The 22,292-nt window shown below is 52.3% G+C and overlaps 1 protein-coding gene across 4 annotated transcripts in view; it reads left to right on the plus strand.

The window, feature by feature from the left end:
- Nucleotides 1-22,292, plus strand: part of Ptprf (protein tyrosine phosphatase receptor type F) — an 83,643-nt gene that overhangs the window by 2,219 nt on the left and 59,132 nt on the right. For 2 of the 4 annotated variants that reach the window (XM_038334093.2, XM_038334095.2), the window contains exons 2-5: nucleotides 4,372-4,451; nucleotides 11,388-11,523; nucleotides 18,909-19,054; nucleotides 19,231-19,372. In XM_038334093.2, coding sequence (XP_038190021.1) covers nucleotides 11,460-11,523; nucleotides 18,909-19,054; nucleotides 19,231-19,372 — 352 coding nt within the window. In that variant the 5' untranslated portion in view covers nucleotides 4,372-4,451; nucleotides 11,388-11,459. Of the gene's footprint in view, nucleotides 1-284; nucleotides 304-4,371; nucleotides 4,452-11,387; nucleotides 11,524-13,890; nucleotides 14,045-18,908; nucleotides 19,055-19,230; nucleotides 19,373-22,292 lie in introns of those variants that run through there. The other 2 variants (XM_038334094.2, XM_038334096.2) reach the window with 2 other exon arrangements.

The raw sequence follows: 22,292 nt of genomic DNA on the forward strand, positions 1-22,292 counted from the left end.
CTTTAGTTCCCTGGAGAGAGGGGCTGGTAGTCAAGGATAGGTGGGCCCCGAAGTTGCTGTGAGAGGCCGAGAGAGCCCTGTGGCTGGCTCTGCAAGACTGCAGTGGCAGTGGCTTCGTGGGAATGCAAAAGGGATTCAGTAACCTATCGATTGCTGACGGTGTGCCAGGCACAGGGCTAGGCACTTTTGGCTTGGCAGTCTGGCTTCCTGTGGGACGAACAGCTGTCCAGAAGAGGAAGCTCATCTCTGCACTGCTGAGGTGGGAGCCTTAGCCACACAGAGCAACTGCCGTTCCAAGCTGAGGTTAGAATATAGGAGGAGTCTGGGGGCTGCAGGTTCAGGGTGAGACTATTCACGGGGGGGGGGGGGGGGGGGGACGACGACTCCGAAAGGGCTCACTGAAGTGGGCTTAGAAAGGTCAGTAGGAGTTCGCCGGTTGAAAAAGAAAGGACGCTGCAGAGGAAGTAGAAGACTGAGACAATATGAGCAGTCCTGGAAATAATGCAGCAGGAGAGCCCTTGCCTGGCACGCTTGAGGCCTGGACTCGGTTCCCAGCACTGCAAAATTAATTAGTTAATTAAAAAATTTAAACAATCTGAGTAAAGGTTGAGATATGTCATCACTTGTGGCGCGTTCAGGGAGAGCCACAGCAGCTCCCAGAGCCACGGGTGTTCTGTGAGGTACCTGGGAGAGACACCCGTGGCCTAGTGTTTGGGTGGAGGCTGTGGGTCATCCTACAGGTTTCTTCACTAGAAGATGGTTCAGGGCTATGGAAAGTTCTGGGTGGAGACAGGATTCCTAACGAGCATGCTGCGTGCAGAAAGGCAGGTGAGAGAAAGGTGGCTTGGAGAGGGGGGGCACATGGCCCCCCGAGAAAGCACCTTGGAGAGGACAGGGTGGTTCGTGGGATGTGGAGTTAGGAAGAGGAAGCGCCCAGGCTTCACTGAAGTCCTGAACCAGGGACCTGGGGAGGAAAGGCCAGGCCAGGTCAATGTTGAGCCGAGGCCCCATGTGTTGTCAGTGAGGCAGGCACTTGAGTTTTGGTGAAGGGGTTGAGTATGAAGAGTCTTTTTTGGGGGGGTTTTCAAGACAGGGTTTCGCTGTAATTATAGAGCCTGTCCTGGAACTAGCTCTTGTAGACCAGGCTGGCCTTGAACTCACAGAGATCCGCCTGCCCCTGCCTCCCGAGTACTGGAATTAAAGGTGTGCGCCACCATTGCTCGGCTTTAGTATGAAGAGTCTTAAGCCAGAGGATACCAGGAATTACATGGGAGCTAGGAGCGATGCTCTCTCAGGGAAGACAGCTGTCCGCAGCAGCCAAGAGCTGACTTGGAGTATGAACTGGAGTTTGAGTTGACCTTGAACAATTTGCTAACCATCTCTGGACCCCATTTCTCAAACGGGTGTGATAAAACGCACACCTCATAGGGTTGTTGGGGGGATCAAAGACAAACATGAAGCGTTCGGGACAGGGCCTCACATCTCGTATCCCTCCTCGGTCCCTCAGCGGTAGCTGTTGTTTTCACGGCATCAATAAAAGCGATGAAAATGCGCTCCTCTGTCAGAATCCCCAAGTCACAGAGCTGTCTTTGGGAACACACAGTGTCCAGGCAGAGGCTGCTGCTCTGAGCTGGGGGCCCTTACGGATGGCATGCTCAACCAGGCGGGGGCAGCTACCTTGTCCCCCAGCCTCATCTTCACTGATGGAGCTGTGTGTTGCCCCCGTGTATTTGACCTTCAGGGTACGGGCAGGTGTGAGAAGGCTGAGGTAGAGCCCTGGAGAAGAGAGCTCTTGAGGTGAACAGAAGGGGATCCCGAGAAGGGGCAGCCTCTGGTTTAATACCCCCACTTCCTCCCAGGATTCTTTGTTCTGCTTTCGCCTCCAAGGTCCAGATGCACCAAGTCTCGGTGCCCTGGGCCTCTGGGTCTGAGAACTCCGACGTTCTTTCCTTGGCTGTGTATTATCTGCCCCTTCTGGAGACTTTTTGTGGTGCAGCCCCAGGGCTGCCTGGAGGTTGCTTCAATCTATGCCTGTGCCCCGGGTTTCTGCTTGTTCTTCCTGGTCCCACTGGTGGGTCGGGCTTCAGCCTGGCAGGTGACGCAGAGCCCTACTGGGGCTGGCCAGCCAGGTTGGTGCAAGGCCTTCTACGTGATCTTGGTCATGGCTGTTACCTAAGCCTGGTCTGAGCCCTCTGTGGGGGTTGTACCCGGTGTGAATTCTCCCTGAAATCCTATCCAGTTAGGCCCTGACTGAGCAGCTGCCAAGTCTACCTTCCAGACATGAATGCCAGTTTCTTTTCCGGGTAGCTGGCCAGCCTGACTGTTGTAGGTTTTGTCCCCTGTGGGTCTGGAGTGGTTCTGGGGGCTGCTGCTGGTGGATCTGAAGGTGACTTGATAGTCCGTGTTGGGGCTCTTTGATCCTGTAGAGTACTGTTCTAGGATACTACCTTGGACTGCTCTGTGTTCCTTGGGGGGCAGGGGGTCTTGGCAGCCTGTTTCATGCCATTTTGGGCCTTTCTTCAGATCTGGATTCTACTTTAGATAGGGTGTCCCAGTCATCTGCAGGAGGCCCAGTGCTGCTGGCATGGCCTTGGGTGTGACACCATTGCTTTGAACACTACCCCTCTGCCTGGGTTCCTGAGCAACGGTGGTGGAGCTAACAGCCCATGTCAAGCATTGTGAGACTGTGCGGGCAACTCGAGACAAACGGGCCTTTGAGTTTGCAACACGGAAGCCGGTTTCTCTAGCCAGACCCGCTTGGCAGCCTGCTGCAGAAGCAGCGGCCACTGGGAATGTTGTGGAGAAATGCAGTGGGTAGGAGCCCATACTGGCTGGCATCCTGAGGCCCAGGGCCTTGGGTTCTGATCTGGCCGGGGTGGGTGGGTCTGATGAGGCCTTGGGTGAGTCAGTGGCTTTTTCCAAAGGTGACGAGTCTAAGGACAAAGGGTTAGAAAGGTATCTGGGCAGTTAAGAGCCTTCGTTGGCTGCTTTTGTAGATGTCCTGGGTTTGGTTCCTAGCACCCACATGGTGGCTTACAACCATCTGTAGGTCCAGTTCCGGGAGTCTGATGCCCTCTTCTGAATTTGAGCGCCATACTTACATATAGTTGGTGCACGTACATACAATCACATTGAGTAAACCGTAAACCAGTTAAAGCGAGGATGATTGCCAGGTGTGGAGGTGACTCTGTGGATGGCAGTGAGCACTGGGCCTGTGTCCGTGAGGATGTTCCCAGCTCCCCTCTAGTTTCCTGCTCAGGGATGAGCTACGGTGGCAGGGCGGTGGGGTGAACACGGCTGCAAGTGTGGGGTGAGGCCCAGAAGGAGCGCGAAGTGGGCTGCAGCATGCTTCAAGTGGGCACCAGCAGAGTAGCTGAGCTGGTGATGAGGTGATGTGGGCGTGACTAAACCCTGCCCCCTCACCTAGGACCATGCACACGCTGGTGAGAGCTCTGTAATGGTTTTAGAAGGAAGGGGCAGGGCTCTGGCGCTGTGTGTGCCAGCGGAGGAGGCATCCAGGGGCACACCTTCATTTAAAAAAAATTATAGAGAAGCAGAAAATCAAAACTAAATAGTGTTCCTGAAGTTTCTTTGGAGGCTGGTGTATGCGCCGGGGAGTGCCCTGGCTGGGCTGCTTCCTGGGAACTCGTCGTCTCACCATGTGTGGACTAAGCACCTACTATGTGCTGGGTTCCTGCTAGGCACTAGGGATAGTGGGTCGAGCCAGGCAGGTGTGCCCCGTGTGTTTACTTAGCTTACTCTAGTGACTCGGAGTCATGTAAGTAAATAAATACGTTTGTGGTCATTGATTTGAGGCAAAGTCCAGGCATGTAGTTGGCAGTGTCCCGGTAAACTTACTTGAGAAGCGCTGTTGGATCTGAAATCTGAGTGGTAACCAGTCAGAAGCATATAGGTAGCCCATTTTAGGTGGTATCATGGGCAAGGCCAGGACACAGGAGAAAGGAGGGCACACTTGAAGATCGGGAGAGAGTGCCCTGCGGCTGGCTAGTGAGAGAGAACCTGGCAGGTGGGGTTCCAGAGTTAGGGTGGGTGACTGCTTTAGTCCAGGGTTGCTGTGGAATCCAGACCCAGATTCTGTGGCCATGGGAACCTGGCCTGTATTGCTCATGGGCATAGGAAAGTAGACAGATGGGCAAGCACGTAGTAGGTGCTTAGGGAGCATCAAGCAAACGCAGTGCAGTAAGCAGATGGCTACTTTACTAAATGGGGATCATCCTACACTGGCAGATCCCTAACCTGTTTTTTGTTTCCCTGCATAAACAGTGAGTTTTGAAAGTCTGTCTCTGTCAATTTCTATTTTGCTTTGATAAAAATTCTTGATGTTTTTCTTATCTTTTCCTCTCTGTCCAGGAAGGAGCGGAGGCCCTGGTGCCCTGCCCTCGGTGCTGATTGCCCAGCAAGAGTGACTGATATAAGTGAGCAAAGACCCGGTGAGTGTACTCCAACGTGTGGCCAGGTGCATGGTTGCAGCGGTGGGGGTGGGGGGCCTGTGGACCAGGCTAAATGGTTTGGATTTTGACGTGAGACTTTATCTAAGTCGTGGAGGGGATATTCAACATACATGTGGTTGAGCGATGGTAGAGGCCTAGACCAGGAAAGCAGTGATACGAGGAAGAGAAGGGATTGAAGTGCTATTTAAGGAGATGGAGTAGACAGACCGTCATGAAGGACTGAATGTGGAACACGAGGGAGTGAAGATGTCTGGCTAGCGTTGAGGATGGAGGTGGGTGGGGAATGAGAGGCAACTTATCAGCTTCAGTAGGCATGACATTGACTTCTGGATGGCAGCAGGGTCTGTCTGATTCTCCATTTGCCATGTGTCTGTAGGGAAAAAAGACACCTGTCACCTGAAGAGTATGCAGAAGGAGCCGGGTCCTCGGGGCAATGGGCTGGGGTCATAGAGAACAAGGCCAGAGAGGGAGTTAGGTGTCTACATGGTGGGCTGGGATGAGAGACTGAAGGCTGTGGACTTCCTCCTAAGGGTGCTTCAGAAGCTCAAGCGGACAGTCCCTTCATTCACGGGACACTGACTAGTGCCTCCTGTGAGCTAGAACAGCAGACCGCACACGCGATGGGAATGAGTAGGTTTTCATTTAAAAATAGGATTATTTATTTCTATGTTATATATATATATATATATATGGAATATATATATATATATATAGAGAGAGAGAGAGAGAGTGTTTGCCTACATGTATGTATATACACTACGTGTGTGCTTGGCGCTTGTAGAGGCAGAAGAGGGGGTTGGATCCCATACAGATTGTTCTGAGCCTCCATGTGTGTTTTTGGGAACTGAACCTGGGTCCCCACCAAGAGTAGTAAGCATTCTTAATTGCCGAGCCATGTCTTCTAGCCCCCAGATTTGTACTTTTGTGGGTTGAAGGCACCATTGGCTTGTGTACAGGATGGATTAGAAAGGATCAAAGGCAGGAAGCCTGTGGAGGGGTGAGAGGTAGTTGGGGTGGAAGAGGGGGAAATTCAAACTTCTGACAAGTTGGATGTTTGGAATGAGGAGTGGGCCTTCAAGGGTTCGCTGACCTGGGTGACAGATTGTCCCTGAGCTTGGTGGGCCTTTCTCTGTAAGTTTCTTGAAGGTAGGACCCATGCTTCACAGCCATCACCCCGATCACCGAATAGTTCTAGATAGGTGGTTAAATAAAGAGGCCATGACAAAGATTGATCTGGAGCCAGGGAGGTGGCTCAGCAGGTAAATGTGCTTCCTGACAGCCTGAGTTTGATTCCCAGAACGCAGTGGTAAAAGTGGAAGCAGAGAATTGACTTCTGAGTTGTCCTCTGACCTCCACGTAACCACACATACAATCAAATAAATGAAAACTTAGAAAAGAGGAATGGGTCTGGCCTAGATGGAGAGGAATGGGGATGCTGTGTGTAGTCACACTAGATGATGGGGATGCTGTGAGTAGTCAAACTGGGTGAAATGGGGATGCTGTGAGTAGTCACACTAGGTTAGCTGGGGATGCTGTGAGTGGTCACACTGGGTGAGATGGGGATGCTGAGTGGTCTCACTGGGTGAGATGGGGATGCTGTGAGTGGTCACACTGGGTGAGATGGGGATGCTGTGAGTGGTCACACTGGGTGAGATGGGGATGCTGTGAGTAGTCTCACACTGGGTGAGATGGGCTTATGCAAAGGGACATAGGGGAGGACTCATAGGCCTGGAAGGTCAGGCGGGGAGAACCGGGGAGAATGTGTATAAGGATACTATGTGTCCTCCTGTCTGTACTCAGGTGAGAGTCTAATCTGTCTAAAAGCCCAGTCTTGCCAGAAGAGTCCCTAAAACAGGAGCCCTTTGGCGAGAGCACGTGCAAATGACATGTCTGGAGGGTGGAGATGGGGTGTGTACGGGACCCCCGTTTCTGGAGGCTGAACTAATCTGGCAGGGGGTGGGGAGATGCTCTGAGATTCTGAAGACCAAGAAGGTACTGATGTAAGTGTCAGGGACAGCCTTTGGTTGAAGGTGTGAACCATTCCAAGGGGGCTTGGGTTCTGGGGCTGGGGCCAGGTCAGGCTGTAGGCTGTATAGCTTGCCACCTGTGCCAGGGTTTCTCAGTCTTGGTACTGTAAACTTTGTGGACGGGTGATCCTTTTCTCGTGGGGCTGGCCTGATGCTGTAAGATGTCTCACGGTATCGCAGGTTTCTTCCCATTAGAGCTAGTAACGCTTACCTCCATCCCCAATCCTAATGTCTCCAGACATTACCTCATGTCCTGTGGCAGGGCAGGATCACCCTGGATGGAGAACCACTAGTTTGTATCACCTCTTGTGATTTCACTAAACTGTACAACCTGGAAACCTAGGGAGAGTTTTGGGGAAAGATTTACCTCAGTGGATCACTTGAACCCGGTTCTGAAGCAGAGTGAGTGTCTGGGGCAGAGAAAGGCATCTTTTACAGTGGAGACAATAGTGGGTATAGAGGCCCCAAGGCAACAAAGTTGGTGAACATTAATCTGAGGGGTCCCTCCTCATACCCCCGGGGAAAGGCCTAATAGAGTTGTGGCCATAGAAGGAACCTAAGTTAGCCCTTTTTAATTTTTGTTTTCTTTTTGTTTCTTAACTAGGCTCCTGTTAGGTCCTTGGCTGCCACTCCCAGGAATTTTGACACCCCTGGTTTCCCCTTTGACTCCTTAGAGAGTCAAACACTGAGAGCTATAAATGGGACCTCAGCATAGCTAAAGGATTCCCGGTACTCGAGTGGGAGGGAGTGTTGTTCCTGCTGTTCACCGAGACTCTGGCCTCCTGGCTAGCAGAGGTAGGGCAGTCTCAGGCTCCTTCCTGCCAGCCAGCTCTGCTGGGCCGGGGTCGAGGCTGAGGCTCTGATTTATTCCTATCATAATCCGGTGGTTGGTTTGGTGAAAGTTGGAAACATGTTGGTTTTCCCTTCCCAAGTGTGACAAGGCCTGTTTCCGCCTCCGCGGCCGCTGCTGCAGCACCACGCGGTAAACTGTCCAGGACATGGCAGCTAACCGAGCTGCCACCACAGGTTAGAAGATGAACAGCTCTTGGCTCTCCCTGCCCAGCATGCATCTTGTTGCTTAAGTCTTGGCTGAGCACACCCTGGAACCCTGGATGCCCCTTCTTCTGCCCTTGTCCATATTTGGTCTCCAGTCTCCTGAGAGCCAGGGTCCTGGCCTGAAGAGGAGCAGTGGGGAAGGCTAGAGGAACAGGTGGTATTTGGAGTCTAATTAATATTTGTGAATAATAACTCATGCCCACGGGAAACAAATCAATCTGTGTTTGCATATTCATGAGGGGGTCTTGAGAATGATCCCAGCTGTTTTCCATCCGGGAACCCCTCGGCCCTGGCGTCACATGGTCTCTTGGGGGCCCTCTTTGGCCCTGGCAGGGATGGTTAGGGTGGACCTCATGGAAATGACACACATTTTCCATGACACACATACATGAGTCCTGTGGCTTCATGTTGTGCCTGCTGATCCCTTTCTCCTCAGAGCAGCGATTCCCAGGCTCTTTGGTTTCACACACAGTTCAGCTTCCAAAAGTGCTTAGGGCCAGACAGGGGGCTAGCAGTTCTTTATTTTGCCAAGTAAGGACATTATAAAAAAACAACTTCTGTCTGCTGTCCCCATCACTTCATACAAGAAAGGACATTTTAGCACCAAGGACAGAATTTGAGAATAAAGGACATTTCTTCCTAAGAAAGGGCAGTTGGCAGCTTTTCAGTGGGTAGCGAAGAAAAAAGATATATCAAAGCCATTCTGAATGTAGAAAAATTACACTCAATTATATCCTATAATATCATATGCCACGTAATTGTTTTCCTGCCCAAGTGTGTCAGCTTGGTAGAACCGATGGCCTGCAGAGCAATTCAGAGATGAGCTTGAGTTCCCAACTATTTGGGCCTTGATTTTGTCTGAATTGGACAAGGCTCAGACTCACCCATCCGTGCTGATGGAGTGCGTATCTGTCCTAAGAGCTGCCGTATTGAGTGGGTGCACAAGGTCCATGGCCATCCAGCAAGGCAAACTTGATCTGCAGGGGACCTGAAGACCAGTGTGTAGGCAGAAGCAACATCTAGACTCAAGCCCAGGCCTGGGACTTCTAATGAGGGAGGAGGCCCTGGAGCTGGGAGCAGCCTGACTACCTGACAGCAGGGGCAGGCGCCGTGCCCAGAGTCCAGGGGTGGGAGCAACTTGCTCACACCAGGAGCTGCTGAGAGGGAGAGGCCAGACTTGGAAGACAGTGGTTGCCAGAGCGGTTCCCTGAGATTGTGCCCATGTTTATGTATGTCCCTGGGGTCCCTGGTGTTTCTAGTCGCCTGTGTCCTTGTGTCTAGGGATCACTGGAGCAGCTCCCTTGGGAGGGAATGCCTATATTTTCAACTTAAAAAAAAAGAAACAGCTTTAACATTTTTCTGTGTATGAGTGTTTTGACTTGTATATCTATAAACTGTGTGTGTCTTGTGCCCACAGAGGCCGGAGGAGGGCATTGGATCCCCTGGATCTGAAATTACAGATAGTTGTGAGCTGCCATATGGGTGCTGGGAATCCAATGTAGGTCCTCTGGCAGCCAGTGCCCTGAATTCAGCCATCTCTCCAGACCCTGTTTTCAGTGCTTCTGACTTCTTCCTACTCTGTGGATCTGAACAAAGTCTTTGAACATTCTACTTACATAGACGGGGGGTCTTGGTCCCCAAGTACGATCCACACTGGCTTTTGCTACACTGGGGATTAGGTTCAGAGGCCAGAATGTCACTTACCTGTTGTGGGAATGAGACACTATGGTGGCTTTATTGAGTGGAGCTTTGTTCCCCTTTATTTAATAGTGACACCCCTCCCCCTGTCAGTGACAGAGTTAACCTCTATGGCAGTGTGCTGGGGAGTTACATCCCTGTAATGCCCTTATCAGGCAGCTCTACCCACAAATGTCTGTACCCTCTGTGTACACCCACGTGATGTCTGGACCAGACGCTGTTTCCATGTCTGCACCTGGGAGTTACCATGCTGTGATTGCTATACCACAGCTACGGGGATTAAGGCTCTGTAATTGTACTGGGGAGTTCTGCCCCACGATGACTGCGCTGTGCATTTTTGTGCCTTGTAACATCTATCCTGTTTCATCCCCCTGTTGTCCATACCTGGGAGATGAGCCCCATGGTACTTGTACTGAAGATTATGTCCGTATGGTGTCTGCTTTTGGGGGAGGGATGTGCCTGGAATGGTGGAGAACGGACATTAAACTCCTGACTTTGTGATGTCTCACCTACGAGACCTGCCTAGGCCACTCTGCCTGACCTGTGGGATGACACACCTCTGAACTGTACCCTGGGTATCTGTGCCAGAGCTAGAGTCCTGTCTGAGAACCCTGTCCCCATGGTAACCTGGTCGGGCAGTTCACCACCTGTTGTCTTGATAGCCACACTAAGATAACCATGGTGCTGTGATGAACAAGTCCAGATAGGACCCTCATCCTAACATGGGCCTTTGTGAACTGTACCTCCTCAGCCCTGAGATCACTCAGAACCACAGCCTGGAATAAGTAGTGCTGGACACCACACCATGTCCTTTTAGCTTTATTGCTTTTGCTGCTTCGGTCTCACTGTTCCCAGGACAGGGAACCTCTCCCCTTCCCCGTGTCCCTAGCCCCTGCCTCACTTCACAGTGCCACCTGCTTTCTCCACCTTTGCTCACCTGCTGCTCGTTCGCCTCATGATCTTTGTCCTAAGTTCAGATAAGGGTTCAAGTTCCAGGAAGGAGCAGAACCATGTATGCGCTCCATCCCTTCAGTTCATCTGTCCTCTCAACGTGAAAATTCTCTTAGCACTGTGGGGCCCCAGAGTGTGTCCACTGTCCCTCCCCCATTATACCCTGTTGCGTTTTCAGAGCATGGGTGAAGGCCTGGCCATGTGCCAGGGCCTTCTGTGTGGCACTGTGAACACTGCTGCATGTTACCTGAAGTCCCCAGGCAAGGAACATGGAAAAGAGACCTTAAGAGGCTCACACCTAGGGTTGAGGTGTCTGCAGTAGACATTGTGGCCACTGAGTGGCTTCAACAGCTAGCTGCAGAGTGGAAAGGGCCTGTAGCCAGGAGAGCAGGCAGGGTCTTGAAGGCTTCAGCTAGCCCCAAACACAGTCATCCCCCTTCTGCTTTGGATACCTGGAACAAGGGAAGAGGGAGGAAGCGTGGATATTGAATCTTAGAGTCTAGCATTCCAATTCTCAGTCACTGAGGCCTCCTTATAGTTTGTCTTTGGGGTAGGAAAGTGCCATGGGAATTGGGTAGGTTGAGGGTGGCCAGGCAGGGCAACTGTAACTTGTAGAGAGCAGTCCTGGCGAGCCCTGACGGGTTGTGGCTTTGGCTGCGAGCCTTTGACAACGTGGAACCAACTGCTGCTGAGTCTGTGTTCTGGGGCCTGGGCTGCCTGTGCTTTGTGTGTTGGGCTCTGGCCCCTTGCTTCCCAAGGAAGAGCATCAGGATGCCCCAGGGACGGTATAAATCTGCCTGGCTGCTTACAGTTCACATCTCGGTCTTTGGGTCCTAATCTGTGTGTATCTTTGACTCCATTTCCCTGTGCCCATCCCCTTAATGGTGTGAGTTGGAAACTCAGGATCTGGAATGGAGCAGCCCTGTGCTAGTTTCTAACTAGCTATATGTTCCTTTTTCGGGGGGTTAGAGAATGCCCTGACAGCCTCTGTGCTCCTTCTATAGGGTGGGTTGCCCCTCAGCACTGGGGAAGGAACTTGGGTGACGATTGCACAGTCCAGGCTGGGACTGTTGCAGTCAGCTCTGAATGGATGGTAAGGATGAGTGGGGGCCAAGAGGCAGCCTGGGTAGGAAGGACACAGTGGATACCAGCTAATGCCCTTCTGCCCTTCTCTCCCTTACAGGTGGATTGTCTTGGGCTGTGGCTGGCTGTGGAGTTAGAGCCCTGGAAGGCCTCAGAGCCAGCCCCAGGGAGGATGATGGTGCCTCTTGTGCCTGCACTCGTGATGCTTGGTTTGATGGCAGGTGCTCATGGCGACAGTAAGTCTGACTCCTCATCATACAGATAGGCCGGGGTGAAAAGCAGCATGCCTTCTAGCAGGTCTCTAGAATGTAATATAGGACTAGGTCCTAGGACAGAGAAACAGGATGATTAGATAGCTACCCCTCTAGTCCTTCTGTCCTAGAGACCCCCAATGGGAAAGCCCCCTCTAAGGCGTACCTGCTCCTTCTGTTGCCTCTGAACATCCTGTGGAGCACCTGGGTATCCCCTAGGCTCTGCAGAACCGTGAATATCTAAGTGTTTTATGGAATTGGGGAGCTGTGTCTTGGATTGTGTGAATTGTGTAGACATGTGCTCTGTCCACATTGCAGATCTCTGTAGAAGGCCCCATGTAGAAGGAAGCATGAATAGCACACCAGATGTGTCCCCAGATCCAGGGAGGGCTCAGAGCTGAGTTACCCGGATCCTTCCCTTTTCCTAGGGACCTTCAAGGCAAAGGACACCCTTCCTGAGCCAGGCCCGCAGTCCCTGGAAAATGGGGAAGATTGCTACTGGGCTTGCAGGAAGGAGACGGAGATTGGAAAGGAAAATAAGTGTTTCGGTGTTGGGGGACAATTTGTCCCCTACCCAAGTCCAACTCTGAACTTTGGTCTCTTCCCTGCTGCTGCCCTTCCCCCTGCCTGGCACTATATGACTGGCCATAGCCCGCCCTGTCACCATGGTTACCACTGCTTGGTTACTGGTGGGAGGCGGAGCACAGGACAGGCTTAGCCAATCTGCAGGCTGGGGGGAGGGGCAAGGTTTTAGCTGAGGTCCCTTTGGGGGAAGGGTCTATTCCCAGCCTGTCCTGAACCCAGAGGCATTCCAGGGCCAACCTGAGGGGTCAGGCCCCAGGCCAGCAGGCCATAGGGATCCCTCTATCTCCTCCAGGTCTCTAGACAAGAGCCTCTTCTCACCAAAGCTCTCTCTCTTAATGGCTCATTAATAATTCAGGAGCCAGTCATAGAAGGGGTGGCCCTGGAGCACCCCTCCCTTTGTCCTCAGAGGCTGAGCCCTGGGTAGGGTAGAATGGGAGGGAGAGTTCCCATTCACTGGAGAGTAGCCAAGGTAGTACAGGGTTGGGGGCCTAGAGGAGAAGTTAGGTGGAGAACTTTAGAAAAGGGAATGGGGGTGATCCTCAGCCTGGCTGGGGCCGAGGGCGAGAACATGCAGCTACAGAAACAGGCAGGAGTCACACGCTAGGTTGGAGAGAAAGTGAGCACCAGCCTGGGGTCGTCAGTGGCTCTTGGACATTGAAGGACTGTTGTCACTCTTCCCGCAGTCCTCAGACAGTCTCAGGGCCCCAGACGGCTGGGGAGGACATGGCACTGAGTTGAGAAAGTGTGGCCTGAGAGAATAGCTGCCTTCTTCCTGCCTCAGACCCAGCACGCCCCAGCCTGCACCCTTCGGCCCCACCCTCCTGTCTGCCTCCAGTTTTCTCTCTCTAACTGGCATTACCACCCACCTGGTCACCAAGTCAGGAACCTGGGCCTCCTCCCAACTCCCTCCCTTTTATCGTACATGTAATCCATCTCCAAGTTCTGTGGCCTCCACCTTCTGAGTGTCTTTGGAATGCATCCACTTTGCTCTACCCAGCGCCTTCTGCCAAGCCTCCTTTAGCTTCTGCCTGGGCTTTAGCATGCTCAGCCTTCTGCTGGTTCCCTGCCTCTAGTCCCTTCCTTCTACCCCATCCTGTATTCCACGATGAGCCTCTGGTTGCATTAAGATACTCAGTTTAAACTCTCCTCCAGCCCTTCCTTTTCCCACTGCCTTTGGGGTCAGGGTTAGTATCTTGCTGTCTGCTAACTTACCCTTCACTGCCTCTCCACCTGTAACCAGCCATGCTCTGTCCTCTCAGCGTGCACAGCTCTCTTGTATCCAGGTTCTTCGTTCTTCCTATTTCTTCTGCTTGAAACACTCATTAACTGTCAGGCGTGGTGACACAGGCTTGTAATCCTGGTACTTGAGGGGTGGAGGCAGGAGGATTAGGAGTTCTAGATTATTTTGGCTACCCGGTAAACTGAAGACAAGCCTGGGCTACTTGACACTCTTGTCTCCAGAAACAAACAAAGGAGTGGGGGCGAGGCATTTTCTCCACTCTTTCCCTGATCAGATCTGACTCAGCTGACACTGTTTCCTAGAGCAGTGTGGGTCACGCTCTGGTCCTCTGTACTCCTCACAGTATTCTTTGGTGGTACTTTGCCCTAGGTCTGTCTGCCCTGGCAGGCTGGGAGTTTAGACATTTCAGTTCAGGGTCTGGAGGGGGTGGGGAATAAGTAAAAAGGGTTAGAACAGGCCTGACCTCTGTAGGACTCGGGGAGGAGTGAGGTGGAGCTGCCTGAGGGGCGGATTTCCAGGAACCTTCCTGCTGGTTCCCTAGTAATTCAATTACAGAGATGGAGCAGGTGCTTGAAGGTGGGAACCTGGTGAAGCCTCTGCCAAGGGTGGACCCCCAGGTGCTGTGACTTGAGCACTGTGCCAGGCCAAGGGCCGTGGACCAGACATCAGCTAGGAGCCGTGGTGAGTCAGCCTCAGGGGTCAGAGTCTGCTCTCCCAGCCTGCCATTAAATGACACTCACTTTTGAATCTCTCCCCACCATGGCCAGGCCTGAATTGAACTTCCAAAACTTCTCGCTAGGGCCAAGCAGCCAGACATGGACAGGGCTGCTGCAGAAGGCAGGGCGGCTGCCCCCAGAGAATTGACGACCAGAGCAGTGAAGCGCAGAGCAGACAAATGTGTTTCTATAGGCCTCTTAACGAGACAAATGAATGGGGGCCCTGGCCTCAGAAGGGAGTGGAGAGAAGCAGGGTAGAAAAGCAGCTGCCAAGAGTTAGCCTGGAGGCCTAGCGTCAATGCCTAGTCAGCTCCAGTGGAAATCTGGGTACGGGTACGAAGGCATGCTTGTTTACATGGATGTGCACTTCTGGAACCTCATCCAGTGTCTCCCCAGCCCAGGGTTTTGTGTCTTGATGAGGGTGAGGGGGGGAATGTGAATATGGGGATAGAGGTGGTCTTGGTCCAGCCCTCAGGCAGAGGTTTCTGCTGGTCTCGTGTGTGTTAGGTGCTTGGATAGAAAGGATCCACTCAGACCTGTCACAGGACAGAACCCACTGAGCTGGGCACAGGGGAGAGCTTGATAGAAGAGCAGGAGCGGGTTGGGCAGCACTGGCACAGGCAGTGGCCTGAATATCTTGGGAGGGTTCCTGGAATAGAGGGCCCCTTACGTTGAGTGGGCATTTGCTAACATAGAGTATTGCCCAACAAAGAAATGAGTCTGGCAGGGAGAAAGAGTCCCTGGGCTTCTGAGCTTTAGGAGAAAGCCAGAGTGAGACCTTCAGATAGATAGCACGGGACAGCCACAGGACCCCAAGATCAGTTGCAAGTGGGGTCCTGGTCATGGCCATGTTATTTGCAAGCCACTGGAGTTCACAGGCGCCTGGTAGCTCAAGGGATGGGTGGTGTGCAGCGGATTCAGGCACAGGTGAGCAGGAGCCTGAAGACTATGCGTTTCTCCTCCTCCAGAGCCCCTGATGTTGGAACACGGCAGGGTCCTCCCTCTTGTGCTTATGGGTGGCCTGTCTAGACCCTGCCCTCTGGAGCTTCCGGCACAAGTGCTTTCTCTAAGCCTGTTTTCCTATTGCACAACAGGAGTAATCACTCCTACCTGTAAAGGTTAACTGAGGTCACGTGGGCAAGGCACCTGGCACCTATTAAGTGCTCCCCCTGTTGAGTGCCTCCTGGAACTAGGATTGCCCTTGAGTGGACTGGGCTGGGGAAGGTTGCCCGGAGCAGTCACAGGAGCTCATTAATGAGTCCCCAGCTCGCTGGCCACTCAGGGCCTGGGAAATCACCTCTCCCACAACTCCCCTGCCCTCGTGGCCCTTCGCCGCTGTGTGTGCTTCTCCTTCATTCCGTGTGCAGTGCTGTTTATGAGCCTGTGTACATGCGCCCCTCAGGGGAGGCACAAAATAGCAGTCAGTCTCCCTGTGGAGGAGCCTTGGAGGTGGCCCAGTTTAGCTGTCCCTGGAGTTGCATTCCTGCGGCCTCACTAGGGGGTGTGCTCCCCTAGTCAGAACCAGTCCCTTCCTTTGGTCACTTTCATCTTCAGGGTCAGGTGTTGACATGTAAAGACTGTCCCAGGATATCCCACTGTGAGTAACTGCCCACAGGGCTGGGTGACACAGGACATGACTGTGACACAAAGCTCGCCGTGGCATGTTCAGAGGTACCCTGCTTTCTGGACTCAGAAGTTCTCATCACAGACCAACACAATGGCTCAGTAAAGGCCCTCAGCACTGGGCCAGAGTTCATTTGAGTCTCTGGAGTCCGCGTGATGGAGGAGAGAACTGATTCCCCAGTGTGCACCATGGAGCACATGCACACACTTTCACACACACACACACACACACACACACACACACACAGAAATAAAATTTGCAATTTTTTTTTTTTTTTTTGCAAAACAAATGTTCTGTTTAGACTCAACACCAGTTGAGCAGGCCCAGGGCAGAGTGGTCACAGGTTTTGCCTGCCTGCCTGCCTGGCACCCCAGCTGACAGTGTGAGGTAGGCCAGGCTTCGGCTCTCTGGAAGAGGGGCTGATGAGGAGTGCAAGGCGCACTCAGAGGCCTGGATTGGGGTTAAGTGCACCAGGACCCAAGCTAAAGTCTCTGTGTAATGCCTGACCTGGCAAGTGAATACAAGATACTTGTTAAAAAAAGAAAAAAGCTTGCCGGGCGGTGGTGGCGCATGCCTTTAATCCCGGCACTTGGGAGGCAGAGGTAGGTGGATCTCTGTGAGTTCGAGGCCAGCCACAAGAGCTAGCTCCAGGACAGGCTCTAAGGTTACAGAGAAACCCTGTCTCGAAAAACCAAAAAATTAAAAAATAAAAAATAATAACAATAAAAGAAAAAGGGAAAAGCTGAATTTGGAGAGGCCAGCAGGAGCAAGTTTAGGCAGACAGTGTAGAGACAAGGTTTGACTGTGCTCCCAGAACGTCTCCTGAGGAACAAGAAGACCTGGGACTACCTAGGCCTCTGGAATAAGGGGCTCTGGAGCTCTGTGAGTGTCCCCTTGGTGCGGAACAAAGCAAGGCCTGCCATAGAGGGGAGCCCAACCCTGGGTAGCGTGGGATTGGAGCAGCACTGCCTGTCTGATCCTGGGCAGCACCCAGGTGCTTGTCCAGCCTCCCCAGGGAGAGGAGTAGTTCCACCTCCCTGATGGCCCCAGGCCTTGGGCACAGTCCAGCTCCACACAGCTTCCAGGCCTGTTCCTCCTGGCTGCTCATGATCTACCTGGCTCACCTGCCCAGCCTCTCTGCTCTTTGTTTGGCTCGGGAGGCCCCTCCCCTCCCCACCTCACCCCAGCACACTCCTAGTCTTTCTGGTTCTTCAGGTTCTCGACAGGTTTCACTGTAGACACGTTGAGGCAGGACCTGGAGGGGCACTTCTTCCCTGGGTTTCTCTCTTGCCTGGAGGGAAAGTGTATGCGGGAGGCCCCAGTCTCTACCCACCCCCACCCCCGCATCCCTTCCTCTGTCCATTTTTTCTCCGTTTTGCACTCCTGGGTGTTAGGAACTGCATCAGACAGTGGGCCAGCAGCGCAGGAGACAGGACAGACGTGGGATCTGCCCTGTCCAGGGTTAGGGGCTGTTTGGGAAGCAAAGAGGTGGAAAGTTGTAGCCTCATGTGCATGCCGAAACTGAGCCCACTGTGGGAGGCAGAGTGCTTAAAACCATGGACTAAGCTAATGGGGCGGGTGGGTAGGGGTATGGGATGGGTGTCTGAGGAGATGATGTTTAAGTAAGAGTTTAGTGGGTAGAGGGGTAGTCTAAGAGGTTCTTAGGAGAAGATGCAGCTTATGCAAAGGCCCTGAGGCTGTGGGGAACATTGCATATTCTGGACTCTAAAGCCAGGAGAATGGTTGGGTCAGACCTGGCAGGGCTTTGTCTGCTGTGATAGGAGTTTGCTTTGCTTTTTTTTTTTTTTTTTTTTTTTGGGGGGGGGGGAAAGAGCAGTGGGAGGCCTTTGAGGAGGTTTGATCAGGAGGAGGCTGTTCTCTGGCTTCTCAATAGAGAAAAGAGGAGGTAGGGTGGGGTGGCACAGGCAGGGACATCAGCTTGTTCAGTCAGCAAGTTGTCCCATGGAGGGAAAATGGCGCTCTAAGGTGGTGGCAGTGCAGATGGGCTGGGAGCTACCGTAGGGTGAGAGATGAGAGGTGACCGTAGTGGAGAGGGAGGGTCCTGTCAGACAAGTACAGCCAACAGTGACAGGCTCTGCCACCACTCTTCACAAGGCCCCCCAGTAGTCTCTTGTGAACGCTGCGTCTGGTGTCTTGGTTAGTACTCACTGGCTGTGTGACTGAGACCACATGCCTTGGTCTCTCAGCCTATGAAGTAGAGGCACTGATTGTAAAAGAGGAAGTGAGATAAAGTACCTGGTGCAGAGTGGGTGCTTTTCTGCCAGGACTCCACATGGGGGCCTGAGCTCCTGGGCACCGAGCAGGTAGTCTGAAGGGCTCCTTCCCAAGGCACTATATTTCCTGGAGCTGTTCATTGGCTTGATTAATAGGAAATGGATCCCCTGTCAGGATTAACGAGGCATTGCTACGTCTCAATGAGCCCAGTTTCTCGGGGCTTTTGACCCTGGGTGGTGGGACTTGAAGGGATAAGAGCTGTGGGTCAGCCCTGGCATGTAAACCAGGGTGTGGCAGGGCCTTGTCTGGGCTCCTTTCCTCCTCTGGAGTAGGAACTCAGGAGCTCCCCATGCTGTGGGAAGGCAGTTGCCAAGCCAGTGGGGGCAGGGGTGGGAGGGGCAGTTATAGGAAAGCATCCCTCTGGGAAGCCATCCAGAGCCTCTCAGGAGCTGGAATGTCCAGGCCTTTGGGGCTGGTGGAATGTGGGGTGAGGGGGAAGAAGGAGTCCTAGGGTCTGCCTAAGGCTTTGGGTAGGTGGGAAGTCTTTAGGAGAGTCTGGGGCTCCTCCCAGAAAGAAGTTCTCCAGTACATTTTTTGTTTTTTGTTTTTCCTGGAGCTTGGAATCTCAATCAGAAGCAGGAGACACGTGGAGGCAAGGATCCCCCCTCCCCTCCACACTCCAGACTGTTCTCTGCCAGCTGTGCCACAGTGGACAAATACCTTGACCTCCCTCCACCTCCATTTTCTCTGTAAACAGTAATTACAGCGCCCACCTCCCCAGCTTCAAAGAGTTAAGGGCTCAGCTCTTTGAACAGGGGCTGGCTCTTACTAAGCACTATATTAAAGTTAGGTATTATTACTGTTTTCATTAGTCTTTCTTGCCCCTTGCCCCCAAGGACTGCTACCTGCAGCGCTAGATCATGCCTGATGTGACCATGCCACCATGATTTAGTGTCTCTCTCTCTTCCAGGCAAACCTGTCTTTGTTAAGGTCCCCGAGGACCAGATTGGGCTGTCAGGAGGGGTGGCCTCCTTCGTGTGCCAAGCCACAGGGGAACCCAAGCCTCGAATCACGTGGATGAAGAAGGGGAAGAAAGTCAGCTCCCAGCGCTTTGAGGTTTGTCCTTGGCCGGCTGGGAGGACTGGGTAGGCTTTAGGGTTGGCCTGCTCTCTGTGTGGTCATTCTCTTGTTCCTCCTAATCTCCCTCAAGGGCCTTTTGGGGATGTGAGGAAAAGCGTCTCCAGTAGATCCCCACATGTCTAACAGGTATGACCGCATCTGTCCTGTAACAGGTAATTGAGTTTGACGATGGAGCGGGGTCAGTGCTGCGGATCCAGCCATTACGAGTGCAGCGGGACGAAGCCATCTATGAGTGCACAGCCACGAACAGTCTAGGCGAGATCAACACGAGCGCCAAGCTCTCGGTGCTTGAAGGTACGTGCTGAGAGGGCCACGGCGTGGTGGCCAGGCGGGCTGAGGATGGCCATCCTGGGGTGGGTGAAAGTCAGTGCTGACCAGGCCTGGATCGCTAGCCTGCGCTGAAGCCAGCTGTGTGCTGGCTGACCTTTGGCTCTGCCGAGCTGGGTCGGACTGGAGCTGAGGGACTGGAGCTGAGAAGGTGCAGCAGCTGCACGGCCCTGGGGCTCTGCGGCTGTGGCAGTGAAGCCTGGCAGTTGGTGTCGGCGTCTTCCCGGTACCCAGATCAAGGAACTGGGCTCTGTGTGAAAATATTTGTGTCTTTTTCTCATCTGGGGGCTCGCTCATTCATTCACTTACTCACACGCTTTCCCTGAACTGCCACGAAGCCCAGAATCTCACTTGATGTGTGCCACCCTCATTCAGTGTCCAGTAAATTCTGTAAGGAATGGGGACACTTGGCTTCTAGGCCTTTGCTAGGGCCCAGGGTGTATGGGGAACAGCGTCCAGGACTCTGAGTGATCGATTGGAGGCTTCTCGTGAGCTGGAGAGCACGGAGAAGGAGAGTTACTCAGTGGGCCTGGAGGATCGGGCTGAGACATGGGCCCTTCCTTAAGATGTAGAAAACCACAGGTATGGTGGGAAGTGACAGGATTAAACCCTAACCACAATGGCTGCATGAATCTGGACGTGCGTCTTCAAAATACCGCATTGATTGTTGCTTTCTTTTTTAAATGCAATACCGATATCTGTTCACTGCTAAAAAAACTGCGCATAGGATAGAGCATAGGGAGAAGTAATGATCTCTTACCGTCCTACCTCTACCGCTATTAGCTATTTCTTGGTAGCCCATTTTCGGTATGATTTGTATATGTATGTCTATATATTTGTTCCATGACTTTGGATTTTGTTTTGATTTTTCCTATGTTAGAGGACAAACTCACTGGCTGAACCTGAAGCTCACCTATTGGGCTAGCCTAGCTGCCTGGGGCTCTCTAGGACTCTACCTATCTCTACCTGCCTTTCCTAGCCCTGGGGTTCCAGGCACTCAACCGCCATGCCTATCCTAGCCTCTCACTCGCGTGCAAGGAAACTGAACTCAAGTCTTCGTGCTTGCTCAGGAGGTGCTTTACTGAGTCATCTCCCCAGCCATTGCTTCAAAAAACATACCGTGAACATTTTCCTTGCCATTAAATATTCTTCTGCCTCATTATTTTTAATGGCTGTGGGTAAGCTGTCATATGGAAGCAGCCTAATTTATGTAGCTGTTCCCTTTTTGTTGGGTGTATATGTTCCCAGCTTTCAGCCTTTGTAAGCAGGGTGCCATACATGTCCTTAAAGATAATGTTGCTTAGCCGATCATTCTGTATTCTAGGTTCATAGAGGAATTGCTAAAGTCAAAGGGCACGTGCATTTTTAAGCTTTTGATATTTCTAGAAGATTATATCAGTTTATATTAGCAGAGAGCGCATAAGAGGGCCTCTTCCCTGCACATCTTCACCAGCAGTGGAAATTACCATTAAAAAAAAAATCTTTGCCAAGTTAATAGGCAAAAAAATGGCATCTCAATTTAATTTGCATTTCTTTGATTACAAGAGCAGTTGAACATCTTTTCACATTGGCCATTTTTACGCTTTGACTTTATCCCTTCACACACGCATCCATTCAGTAATTCTTGCATCTGTGTGTCTTGTGTGTATCAGTGGGTTCTCACGGAGCTGTGTTAGACCCTTCCCTGTAGATGGGCCATAGATGACAATGGTAAAGACAGGGACCTTGGACTGGTAACTGTGTCTCTGAGCCTCCTTTGTTCCATCTTGGAGCCAGGATGAAGTACCCACTGTCCAAGCTAGTGTGGCGCTTTAATTACAATGTAAAGTGCATCCCAGGGTTTCAGTGTGAGTGGGCCTGAAAGTTCTGCGTTCTAAAGCTTAGACACTCGAGCGGCTGCCACTTGGTGTCATCTGGGTTGTGTTAGCCCCACTGTCCGTCCGTTCCATCTGGGGAGCGAGAGCCCAGACAGCCAGCACTGGGATGAAATCATTGGTCCTAAGGTTCTTTCCTGACATTGCTGACCTCCATTTCTTCAATTTTGTGACTCAGGAAAAAGTATTTCTGTCCCAAACTTGAACCTGTTGGCATCTGCGCCTGCAGAGAGCCATGTGCCCTGCCTGGCATCTGAGTGGAGGTCTGAGAGACTAGAACTGCAGCCCCTGCGGCATCTTCTGGGGCTCTCCAGCTGGGGAGCAGTCTCCTTGTGAGAATGGAAAGCTAACTCCTCCCAGACATCCCCACTGCCCTGGCAACTTCATGCTTTTGGATCTAAGGCCTGGGGAAGAAGGCTCCCACTTGCAGAGGGTTGCCATTAGGAACGGCCTTCCTGGTCAAGAGTTTCTTTTCATGGATTAGGGGTTATTCACTATTATATGGTGTTGGGGATGGAACCCAGTACGAGACACATACTTTTATTCCCAGTCTTGGGCTTGAGAATGTATATTTATAAGCCTCTGGGGACTGGAAGGTGTCTGGAGTGTGGGACAAGTCTCTACTACAATAGAACGGTTGGAATTGTGGGTCTCGTGAGCCCCTCCTGCTCCTGAAACACAGCACCAGCAAGACAAAATGCTGACCTATGGGTCTTTGTAACCTTGGCCAGCTTAAGGCTTGGCAGAAAGGAATGTCAGGGGCTGGGACCTCAGAGAGGCATCCTAGACCAACCCTGCCCCGTGTCCTCCACATTCCTCCTTCCTAGGGTTCCAGGAAAGCTGGGGTGCTTGTAGAAAATAGGTGAAAAGATGGGCTTTTTTTGGAGTGCTGGGGTGGCACCAGGGAAGAACCAGGGCCATTCTTGTGAGACCACCACAGAGGCTTAGTAGTGAGGACACGAACTTGGTTTGGGGGCTGGGAAATAATGCTTGAACCCTTTACCCATGTCTTA

Source organism: Arvicola amphibius, chromosome 6 (assembly GCF_903992535.2).
Source record: "Arvicola amphibius chromosome 6, mArvAmp1.2, whole genome shotgun sequence".
NCBI classification, from domain to species: Eukaryota; Metazoa; Chordata; class Mammalia; order Rodentia; family Cricetidae; genus Arvicola; species Arvicola amphibius.